We start from the raw sequence: 12,576 nt of genomic DNA on the forward strand, positions 1-12,576 counted from the left end.
TTACTTTCTACTTCTTACATGTTGAACTCAAATACCTGTACTTTCTACTTACATGTTGAACTCAAATACCTGTACTTTCTACTTCTCACATGTTGAACTCAAATACCTGTACTTTCTACTTCTCACATGTTGAACCCAAATACCTGTACTTTCTACTTCTCACATGTTGAACTCAAATACCTGTACTTTCTACTTCTTACATGTTGAACTCAAATACCTGTACTTTCTACTTCTCACATGTTGAACTTAAATACCTGTACTTTCTACTTCTCACATGTTGAACTCAAATACCTGTACTTTCTACTTCTCACATGTTGAACCCAAATACCTGTACTTTCTACTTCTTACATGTTGAACTCAAATACCTGTACTTTCTACTTCTCACATGTTGAACACAAATACCTGTACTTTCTACTTCTCTCATGTTGAACTCAAATACCTGTACTTTCTACTTCTTACATGTTGAAATCAAATACCTGTACTTTCTACTTCTTACATGTTGAACTCAAATACCTGTACTTTCTACTTCTTACATGTTGAACTCAAATACCTGTACTTTCTACTTCTTACATGTTGAACTCAAATACCTGTACTTTCTACTTCTTACATGTTGAACTCAAATACCTGTACTTTCTACTTCTTACATGTTGAACTCAAATACCTGTACTTTCTACTTCTTACATGTTGAACACAAACACCTGTACCAGAGTATTTTTAAACACGAGTATCTGTACTTCTACTTGAGTAAAGGATGTGTGTACTTTTGCCATCTCTGTTAATATGTGATGAATGTCTTCAGACTCTGGCTCGTCACGTGATGAACGTCCACCTCAGCGCTCGCACGCAGACGGAGGGAGTGGAGGGGGAGATTCCTCTCGCCACGTTCAAGAAGTACATCGCCTACGCCAGAACGTGAGTCTGATAATATACAAGTCGGATTTATATACAAATGCATACAATTTTCTTTTAATGTATACATTTATTAATTGCAATACTCTTACATCTATGTATTACATGTACACACTGTGCACCTGTATTAATATGTCTTGTGTTTTTCCCCTCAGTAAATGCGGACCCCGCCTCTCGGCCGCGGCTGCAGAGAAGCTGAAGAACCGCTACGTGGTGATGAGGAGCGGCGCCCGCGAGCACGAGAGAGAGACGGACAAACGGCCCTCCATCCCCATCACCGTCAGGTACGTGCAGGACGAATATCATCGGTGACCCCGACGTTAGTCTTGTTGAAGTATCACGCCGTTTTTCTCAAATTGCCAGAGTTTTGGGAGACATCCACGGACATTTTAGAGCACGGGAACTTCCTTTTCCTGTCCGTCAGATCTCCCGGACTTGAGTGGTATCATCCTGGTCCATGTTTATTAAACGACTAGCTTTGTCTTTTGACACACCTCCAATCCTCCGGGAAGTGCTCCGGACTCCGAGGAAAATATTTGTAGTGTCCAAACGGCGGTACTACAATTTCCGTATCAGTCCGTGACCATTTATTTTCTTTCTCCATTCATTCCACTGAGCCGATAGTGGGAGATCGGGGGCGGGGCTTAATGACAGGAGGCGGGGCTTAAGGAGACACTCAACTCCGCTGCTCTGAGCTACATACGGGTACTTCTACTCTGACAGCAAGGCATGATGGGTAATTTGGGACATTTTGCACTCGGGAATCTCAGGCCATTTTGTCTTCGTGCGCCAATGAACAGCTCTCATAGGAATTAGAATAAGGTTTATCACCAGGTTGGTTGACACGTGCGAAGAATTTGACTTGATGTCGTGGTGCAAACATAAAAGTAAAATAAAAAACACCGTTGGGGAATTATTTTAAGAAAACTATAATGACAAAATATAGCAGTATTTACATTGAAATAGAATGGAATAAAATATGAATGGACGAGGCCTCAGGCGCTGGATCCAGTCCCCGCCCCCCCGCCGAGTGTTAAACTGACGTCCTGTTCCCCCCCCCCTGCAGGCAGCTGGAGGCCGTGGTGCGCATCGCAGAGTCTCTGGCCAAGATGAAGCTGCAGGCGGTGGCCGGGGAGGAGGAGGTGGACGAGGCTCTGCGTCTCTTCCAGGTCTCCACGCTGGACGCCGCCATGTCCGGAAGCCTCTCAGGTGAGTGTCCGAGCAGCGCAGACACAATGAAGGCTTAAATACGTAGGAAAAAGTGTGTTAAAAAAGGGAAAATGATTAGTATTTATATAAAATCCTGTCTGAAAATGAGCTCATCAGATTTTGGCCACTTGATGATGTCATAACGATGTGTTGTCTTGTGTAACCATCAGCCAATCAGCAACAAGGTAACCCCCCCCCCCCCCCCTTATCACCTGAATCTCCTCTAGAGCTCCATTGAGTTCTTTGTAACCAGATCTCTCTCAGAGGGGCGTGGGGAGGGGCTCCTTGTTTTCATCTAAAGTAACAGACAGAGAATCAGCACTTTGGAAACAGGGCTGAAACAGAGGGGATTATGGGTAATGCTGCAATGATCCGTTTGGTGTTTCAGCCAATCAGAGACAGGCTCTGGATATATCTGAGACCTGGGATATATTGATGAAGAACAGTAGAATAGGAGACCTTTTTAAAGTAGAGTAAATGATATCCGTCGGTAACGTGTCTCTCGTGGTCTCTTCTCTGCAGGAGCGGAGGGCTTCACCTCGGTGGAGGACCAGGAGATGGTCTCCCGGGTGGAGAAACAGCTGAAGAGACGCTTCGCTATCGGCTCTCAGGTCTCCGAGCACAGCATCGTGCAGGACTTCACCAAACAGGTGAGAGGCGGCAGATAGTCAATTTACTGTGTTCATATATATTCGTATTAATGTGTATTAATACAAATATCTGGGTTTTATTTTTTATATTAAACATTTTTACTTTAAATTCTGATGTTTTTTTAATTATATTATATTTGTATTTATAGTATCCTTTATTTTAATGTTAATAAACTTGTTTTTATTTGATCTTTTTTTTTTACTTTATCAAAACATTTTCATATTTTCTATTTTGGTCCTATTTTTTGTATTTAATTCAAAACAGTCACAAAACCCAATTTCCCAGTTGATAGAATAAAATATTAAGATTGTTTTATACAAAAAAGAAATATATGTTTACCACTAACTTTACCCAAAAAGTATTTATTTATTATTATTTATATTTTTTATATAAAAAATGTAAACAAATTAGAGATGTTTTGTATCGTTGTGGTCTGATCTCCCCTCTTTCCCCCGCTCTGCAGAAATACCCGGAGCATGCGATCTACAAGGTGCTGCACCTGATGCTGCGGCGCGGCGAGCTGCAGCACCGCATGCAGAGGAAGGTCCTCTACAGGGTCAAGTAGAGCCAACGGAGCTCGACATGTTCATGTAAATAGTTATAATCTGCATTTAAAAACAGATGTCTTTAGAAAAGTCAGTTTCAGTCAGGGTGATGACACGTATCAGGATGTAAAATAAAAACAATGGAGTAAATGTCACAAGAAGAAGTTTCTGCAGGATGTGTAAAAAATAAAGTATTTGAATCATATTTTTTGGAATTGTGTTTTTATTAATCAAAACCAAAGGTGGGAGAAGTACTCTGAACGTGTACTTGAGTAAAAGTAGAAGTACTCAGGTCTTGTACTTGAGTAAAAGTAGAAGTACTCAGATCTTGTACTTGAGTAAAAGTAGAAGTACTCGGATCTTGTGCTTGAGTAAAAGTAGAAGTACTCAGGTCTTGTACTTGAGTAAAAGTAGAAGTACCAGAGTGTAGGAATACTCTGTCACAGTAAAAGTCCTTCATTCAAAATGTTCCTCAAGTGAAAGTAGAAAAGTATTCTCATCAAAATATAGTGAAAGACAGTGAAAGTATTCGTTGTGCAGATTGGTCCATTTCAGAATAATATATATGATATGTTTTATAATGATTGATCATGAAAGTGTTCTCAAAGCTGGTGAAGGTGCAGCTAGTCTGAAGTACTTTGTAGACTGCAGGGTAGCTGGTGGAGGTGCAGCTAGTCTGAAGTACTTTGTAGACTGCAGGGTAGCTGGTGGAGGTGCAGCTAGTCTGAAGTACTTTGTAGACTGCAGGGTAGCTGGTGAAGGTGCAGCTAGTCTGAAGTACTTTGTAGACTGCAGGGTAGCTGGTGAAGGTGCAGCTAGGCTGAAGGACTTTGTAGACTGCAGGGTAGCTGGTGAAGGTGCAGCTAGTCTGAAGTACTTTGTAGACTGCAGGGTAGCTGGTGGAGGTGCAGCTAGTCTGAAGTACTTTGTAGACTGCAGGGTAGCTGGTGAAGGTGCAGCTAGTCTGAAGTACTTTGTAGACTGCAGGGTAGCTGGTGAAGGTGCAGCTAGTCTGAAGTACTTTGTAGACTGCAGGGTAGCTGGTGAAGGTGCAGCTAGTCTGAAGTACTTTGTAGACTGCAGGGTAGCTGGTGAAGGTGCAGCTAGTCTGAAGTACTTTGTAGACTGCAGGGTAGCTGGTGAAGGTGCAGCTAGTCTGAAGTACTTTGTAGACTGCAGGGTAGCTGGTGAAGGTGCAGCTAGTCTGAAGTACTTTGTAGACTGCAGTGTAGCTGGTGGATTTACTCCAGGTGGAACTAAAGTCTGATTCAACACGTTGTTATATTTCACATCATTCATCCACATCTGGAAAGTCACTAAAGGTATACATGAGGTGGAGTAGAAGTACACAATAGCATACAATGGAAATACTCAAGTACATCAATATTAAACTTAAGTACAGTACTTGAGTGCATGTACTTAAGTACTTTACACTTCTGATCAATACTGAGTGGAAACTGAATTTCTCCCAGGGGCTAAATAAAGGTTTGTCCTAAATTAGAAACCCATGTACAGAAAATCCAACAAACCAGTACACAATCCTTAAAAGATATACATTGATCAACGATTTAACTCCTAACATACTGGCCATGTTTTTTATGTTATAAAAAGGAAGACGATGAACCTGTCTGCATCTCTGTAGTCAGTGGTTATAAATGGAGCCTCTACAAAGCGTAGAATCCCAATCCAACCGTGGTCAGTGCAACACACACTCCCACGGTGAACTTCATGCTGGGTAAAGACGGGAACATGTTTTTGGATTTGACAGCGTCGCCCTCTGATTGGTCCTCGGCTTCTGTTCTTGTGACACTCAGCATTTTCTGCAAGTCATCAAAAACCTGAGGGGGAAAAAGCAGAACGACGAGTCAGCACTTTGACAGATTCACTTCCTGTTTCTCAGAGTTTCACTTTGATTTTCGTAAGAATTCTGAAGTTATTATTGGTTGTTGACACCTCATTGCCCATGTATATACAGATCTAGTACTGTACTTAAGTATAAATTGGAGGTACTTGTACTTTAAGTACTTTCTGATAATTTATACTTCTACTCCACTACATTTAAGAAGTCAGTATTGTACGACTGTAAGCTAATATATATAAACAAACTAATAAACATTGACATATAATTATAGTTTAAGATATTCAGCAGCAGTATATAAAGTAATTAAAAGTTAAATACTCAAAGTACAAGGACCACAAAATTGTATATAAGTACAGTACTAGATTCATTATATATAGAGGGACAAAGGTCGATAAAATAAGTACTGCATTCAAGAATCTGAAGTACAAAAGTATTGTCATCAAAATATACTTTGAGTAAAATTAGTCAATATGCAACCATTTTTTCCCGGAGAGGACTCTTTAAAGAAGAGACACTACATACTGATATACATCTGAACATCAGCTGGAGAGGACTCTTTAAAGTAGAGACACTACATACTGATATACACCTGAACATCAGCAGGAGAGGACTCTTTAAAGTAGAGACACTACATACTGATATACACCTGAACATCAGCAGGAGAGGACTCTTTAAAGTAGAGACACTACACACTGATATACACCTGAACATCAGCAGGAGAGGACTCTTTAAAGTAGAGACACTACACACTGATATACACCTGAACATCAACAGGAGAGGACTCTTTAAAGTAGAGACACTACACACTGATATACACCTGAACATCAGCAGGAGAGGACTCTTTAAAGTAGAGACACTACACACTGATATACACCTGAACATCAGCAGGAGAGGACTCTTTAAAGTAGAGGCACTACATACTGATATACACCTGAACATCAGCAGGAGAGGACTCTTTAAAGTAGAGACACTACATACTGATATACACCTGAACATCAGCAGGAGAGGACTCTTTAAAGTAGAGACACTACATACTGATATACACCTGAACATCAGCAGGAGAGGACTCTTTAAAGTAGAGACACTACATACTGATATACACCTGAACATCAGCAGGAGAGGACTCTTTAAAGTAGAGACACTACATACTGATATACACCTGAACATCACTCTTCCCCTCACCTGGATGTTGAGCAGGAAGGAGGTGTTTGCCTCCCTCAGCATCTCCTCCCTCCTCCCCTCCGTCAGCTCGATGCTGTTCATGCGGCTCCTGAACAGCTGTTTGAAGCGATGAGGGCTGCTGACTCCGGGGAACAAGAAGAACGACAGTCCATCTTTACTGCTCAGCCCCAAGGACTTCTGGGTAATCTTCCCCAGCACCTGACCCCCTGACAGGTCGCCCAAGTAACGGGTGTAGGCGTGAGCCACCAGCAGATCAGGACTCTCTGCACCAATCTGAGGAACAAGAAGAGCTCTTATTTTGAAAAGGTGGAGGAAGTATGAGAACAAGTACCTTAATGTAATACTTAGATTAGTTTCCTGACACTATGGTGTTTGGACATCAAGCCCTTCCTGAATATTAACACTTTTTCCTCACAAGTGATACTTTTGACTTCATAGCGTTTCATTTTCAGATTGCATTCTGGCCAGGGTGTAATATGTACACACCAGAGTACTGATATACACTTGAACATCAGCAGGAGAGGACTCTTTAAAGTAGAGACACTACATACTGATATACACCTGAACATCAGCAGGAGAGGACTCTTTAAAGTAGAGACACCACATACTGATATACACCTGAACATCAGCAGGAGAGGACTCTTTAAAGTAGAGACACTACATACTGATATACACCTGAACATCAGCAGGAGAGGACTCTTTAAAGTAGAGACACTACATACTGATATACACCTGAACATCAGCAGGAGAGGACTCTTTAAAGTAGGGACACTACATACTGATATACACCTGAACATCAGCAGGAGAGGACTCTTTAAAGTAGAGACGCTACATACTGATATACACCTGAACATCAGCAGGAGAGGACTCTTTAAAGTAGAGACGCTACATACTGATATACACCTGAACATCAGCAGGAGAGGACTCTTTAAAGTAGAGACACTACATACTGATATACACCTGAACATCAGCAGGAGAGGACTCTTTAAAGTAGAGACACTACATACTGATATACACCTGGACATCAGCAGGTGAGGACTCTTTAAAGTAGAGACACTACATACTGATATACACCTGAACATCAGCAGGAGAGGACTCTTTAAAGTAGAGACACTACATACTGATATACACCTGAACATCAGCAGGAGAGGACTCTTTAAAGTAGATACACTACATACTGATATACACCTGAACATCAGCAGGAGAGGACTCTTTAAAGTAGAGACACTACATACTGATATACACCTGAACATCAGCAGGAGAGGACTCTTTAAAGTAGAGACACTACATACTGATATACACCTGAACATCAGCAGGAGAGGACTCTTTAAAGTAGAGACACTACAGACTGATATACACCTGAACATCAGCAGGAGAGGACTCTTTAAAGTAGAGACACTACATACTGATATACACCTGAACATCAGCAGGAGAGAACTCTTTAAAGTAGAGACACTACAGACTGATATACACCTGAACATCAGCAGGAGAGGACTCTTTAAAGTAGAGACACTACATACTGATATACACCTGAACATCAGCAGGAGAGGACTCTTTAAAGTAGAGACACTATATACTGATATACACCTGAACATCAGCAGGAGAGGACTCTTTAAAGTAGAGACACTCCATACTGATATACACCTGAACATCAGCAGGAGAGGACTCTTTAAAGTAGAGACACTACATACTGATATACACCTGAACATCAGCAGGAGAGGACTCTTTAAAGTAGAGACACTACATACTGATATACACCTGAACATCAGCAGGAGAGGACTCTTTAAAGTAGAGACACTACATACTGATATACACCTGAACATCAGCAGGAGAGGACTCTTTAAAGTAGAGACACTCCATACTGATATACACCTGAACATCAGCAGGAGAGGACTCTTTAAAGTAGAGACACTACATACTGATATACACCTGAACATCAGCAGGAGGGGACTCTTTAAAGTAGAGACATTACATACTGATATCCAGCTGAAAATCAGCGGCAGAGGACTCTTTAAAGTAGAGACACTACATACTGATATACACCTGAACATCAGCAGGAGAGGACTCTTTAAAGTGGAGACACTACATACTGATATACACCTGAACATCAGCGGCAGAGGACTCTTTAAAGTAGAGACACTACATACTGATATACACCTGAACATCAGCAGGAGAGGACTCTTTAAAGTGGAGACACTACATACTGATATACACCTGAACATCAGCGGCAGAGGACTCTTTAAAGTAGAGACACTACATACTGATATACACCTGAACATCAGCGGCAGAGGACTCTTTAAAGTAGAGACACTACATACTGATATACACCTGAACATCAGCAGGAGAGGACTCTTTAAAGTGGAGACACTACATACTGATATACACCTGAACATCAGCAGCAGAGGACTCTTTAAAGAGGAACATGTCCTCTTTGAGGATATCAGAGAATCTTCTTTCAAAAGTGAGGTTAAGTAATAATCTCCGCTCACCCTCCGTATTCTCTCCTGGTATCTGACAGTAGCTGCAGGAACGATCACCCTCTGCCTCCACTCGGAGCCTAAGAAATGTTCCAGATCTTTCTCCAGAGTTTGCAGACGAGCGAGTTCCTGAGGGAAGTAGATGGGAGCGACGGCAGGGTGTGAAGCGTTTCTGTCCAGCTCCTCCTCCAGAGCTCTGTAGATCTCATACAGCGAGCACAGCAACAGCTGAGGGACAGTTCAGGACATGTGCCAACAAGTCAAATCAAAAACACTCTGTTAAAGCCCATTATTTTGTACTCAGATTCTTTAAAACAAGGGTGTCAAACTCAAGGCCCGGGGGCCAAATCCGGCCCGCGACTTCACTTCATGTGGCCCCACAAGAGCTTGCAAAGAATATACTGTAATATGTGTATTACATTGCGATTTACAGAAGCACGTTGCCCATAAACTACATGTCCCACAATGCATCTCAAAATATGCATTTTTTTCTCAGAATCTGACTTTTTTTTCAAAATGTCATTTCTTTTGACTTTTTCTCCAAAATGTGGGTTATCTTTTTAAATCATTTTGTGACATGCGCACTGAAGAGACTTGCAATTATTTGCCCCAGACTTCTGCTTTCAGACGTAGTTAATTATGAAGTTATTACCCCTATGGTTATTACCCTATCTGATAATAATCCAATGCAGAGGCAATAATGTAATATACATTATTTTATATATATTACAAATCTATGTATGTATTTTTATATAGTCTTATATATAAAACTGGCCCTTCGAGTGCAACCATAATGCTGATGTGGCCCGAGATGAAATTGAGTTTGACACCCCTGCCTTAAAACTTGAGGAAGTGTCCCTTATTAAATGTTTGACCTTGTACTGAGGCAGGGTGATCTTCCCTTTCTGGTAGTCCAGCATCAGCGTGGTGTTTTCGGCTCGCACATGATTGTCCTTAGTAGCTGCTTTAATCTGCTCCGATAAATCACTGACGATGGGCAACACAAAGGACACAGTTATTCAAATATCCATGTTTATATATCAATCTGACACGGTCTTTGGAACACACAACAAAATGCAACAAAGTTGAATATTGAAAGCTTTGCAATACATACTTTTATACCGAAAAAACTTAATTTAGTTTTAAATCTGGAGCTAGAACAGTTAGGGCAGGGGTGTCAAACTCAAGGCCCGGGGGCCAAATCCGGCCCGCGACCTAATTTTATGTGGCTCCCAAGAGCTTGCAAAGAATATAATATACAATTGGTGTAATTGTTGAATATTTACTTTCCCTAGACCTTATTTATTTGCCCCAGACTTCTGCTTTCAGACGTAGTTATTTAGGAAGATATTACCAGAACTGATAATAATCCAATGCAGGGACCGCAATGTAATATGATACATTATTTAATATATATTATATATTTACGTATATTTATATATATTACAACCGGCCCTTTGAGTGCAACCATAATGCTGATGTGGCCCGGGATGAAATTGAGTTTGACACCCCTGAGTTAGGGTAACATTTGGACTTCAAAAACTACATTTGGATTAAAAATGATTAACAAAAAAGACATCTAAAGATTGTCTTTGGAAAACAAAGTAAAATGCAAAAGACAGTATACCAAGGACAACGACCTATCTCAATTTCTGAACGAACCTGGGGCAGTGGGGCAGGATAATATGTTATATCTTAAAATGTAAATTACTGTGATAGCCTCTGCAGAAATACGGTCCTATTGCTGGAAAACTGGATGTATTAAAGTGCCCTTGTTGTATGTATGTACCAATTTAATTTAGTGTTGTTATTTTTCTTTAATGTGAAGTAATGTAGTTGTCCTGTGTACATGTATGTCTTGCTTTTGGCTCAATTTTTTCGTCTTATGTATGGGATTTTTTTTGTATGCTGAAAATCAATAAACATATTGATAAAAAAAAATGCAAAAGACAAATCTAGGTAAAATATCTTTAAGGACTTCGAAAACCATAAAATCATATCCTTAAAATAATAAGAATTGATCAAATCTATACAGATGAAAAAGTTACGGTAAGATTTGGCATTCAAAATCTAATTTGGCTTTGAAAAAACACATACACTGTCTGTAAATAGAAAACTCTATTTACTAACTATTTTTGCCTTATTACCACGGTGTACATATCTGCTATTTTGTTTTTGTGTTTGACTTATTGTGTTATTTGTAACGTGTGCATAGCAATTTGTCTGCTGTTGTAATCATGTACATTGAGGGACAAATAAAGTATTAGTTAATGCCTTGGAAAACATATACAAATATACTGAAAACACAATAATCTAACACTGAAAAATGTAAGGATTGTCATTGAGATCACACAAGAAAAATAGGCAAAAAATAACAAAATAAAATATTGTTTGATGTTGTTGTCTAACCTCCTCTCCAGCCTATGTTTAATTTTAGTGTCATTATTACAAATATATATATTTTCAATGCCAATGCTGTGTACACTATGTTTGTTCAAACAGTGTAGTGTATATCAATAGTTATCACCGCAATAAACCGTATCTTAATTTACTTTATTTAATTCTTCTACGGATCATATTCTATTGACATGTATATAGACTTTTTGCACTACTTTTTAGTTTGTATTTTTGTATTTTATTATATGTGTTGCATTGTGGGAGAAGCTCAGGTCAGAAGAATTGCATTGCCATTTCTACACTGTGGCTTAATAAAACATTTGAATTGAATTGTGATTATTAATGGGTTAATAAAACATAAAGTCCTACCTGCCGACGTCCTCCGTATCATTCTTCCTGGCACTCTTCATGGCCTCCATCTCTGCAGACTGGAACTAATGGTTGCTCTGTATTTAAAAATGTTGAAATGCACCTGCGATAAACTGAAGGCTGCTCGGTCCTCTGTTTCCTCTCAGCTCTGTGTCGCCTGTGTGTATATATATATGTGTGACTTTCTGCTGAGTCACATGGGAAGTGTGAGTGGGGTTAGATGCGAGTCATCACTCTCCTGAGGCTTAAACATGACAAGGCATGTAGAGAGAGGACATCTGAAAGCATGATGAGGCAACATCAAATACTCTACTTAATGCTCATTCTAGATAAAAACACACGTAGTGGTGAAATGTAAAGAAATACATTGACGCAAGTACTGTAAATAAGTCACATATTATTTGGCACATGTACTTTATTTTTGTAATATAACATAATAATAAAGCGCCAGTCTGCATGATTAATACTTCCAATGACCCACTTCATATGGATATACTATAAAGGGCTCTTTCTAAGGTAAACATACTGCATTCTTTAAACTAATAAATACATTAAAAAGGGAAATATATCTTAAGTTTAAGTCAAATAGGAAGTGTGACTACTGAGGCTTAAACATGACAAAGCAGTTCTGTGAATAAAGAGAGGAAATCTGAAAACATGATGTGGCAGAAACCTTGTAAATATTATAATATTCAAAAAGAATATATAACTATTAAAAAAAAGATTCAAATGTTTATATACAATTATATATAGTTATATACATTTAAATACAGGGATATGACGATTACTCTAACAAATGTATCATTATTTATATATATATATATATATATATAGTTATACCTTTACCAGCTGTGACAAAACCAACTAATGCATCAATGATCATAATCCAGACATTACACATAATAAGTACTTTTAATGTTTCAGTACTTTTACTAAAAGTACGTTTTGCAGGAGACTACATTTACCAAGTATGTTC

At 39.4% G+C, this 12,576-nt stretch overlaps 3 protein-coding genes across 3 annotated transcripts in view; 1 reads left to right on the forward strand and 2 right to left on the reverse strand.

Moving 5' to 3' along the window:
• LOC117451748 (heme oxygenase-like) overlaps positions 1-770 on the reverse strand; it is a 3,972-nt gene extending 3,202 nt beyond the window's left edge. The window contains exon 1 of the mRNA XM_071203911.1: positions 762-770. Within this exon, the coding sequence (XP_071060012.1) occupies positions 762-770 (9 nt within the window). The remainder of the gene's footprint in view (positions 1-761) is intronic.
• A 34-nt stretch (positions 771-804) lies between these two features.
• On the forward strand, positions 805-3,519 carry LOC117451423 (DNA replication licensing factor mcm5-like). Its single transcript, XM_034089718.2, has 5 exons — positions 805-912; positions 1,065-1,193; positions 1,976-2,118; positions 2,641-2,768; positions 3,233-3,519. The coding sequence occupies exons 1-5, from the start codon at positions 818-820 to the stop codon at positions 3,332-3,334; spliced, it is 597 nt and encodes a 198-aa protein (XP_033945609.1). The 5' UTR covers positions 805-817; the 3' UTR covers positions 3,335-3,519.
• Positions 3,520-4,342: 823 nt separating this feature from the next.
• Positions 4,343-11,749, reverse strand: LOC117450502 (heme oxygenase-like). Its single transcript, XM_034088299.2, has 5 exons — positions 11,601-11,749; positions 9,710-9,821; positions 8,847-9,062; positions 6,358-6,630; positions 4,343-5,152 (listed from the first exon to the last, which is right to left on the reverse strand). The coding sequence occupies exons 1-5, from the start codon at positions 11,648-11,650 to the stop codon at positions 4,979-4,981; spliced, it is 825 nt and encodes a 274-aa protein (XP_033944190.1). The 5' UTR covers positions 11,651-11,749; the 3' UTR covers positions 4,343-4,978.
• Between the last annotated feature and the right edge of the window lie 827 nt (positions 11,750-12,576).

This window comes from Pseudochaenichthys georgianus, chromosome 8 (genome assembly GCF_902827115.2).
Source record: "Pseudochaenichthys georgianus chromosome 8, fPseGeo1.2, whole genome shotgun sequence".
Lineage (NCBI taxonomy): Eukaryota > Metazoa > Chordata > Actinopteri > Perciformes > Channichthyidae > Pseudochaenichthys > Pseudochaenichthys georgianus.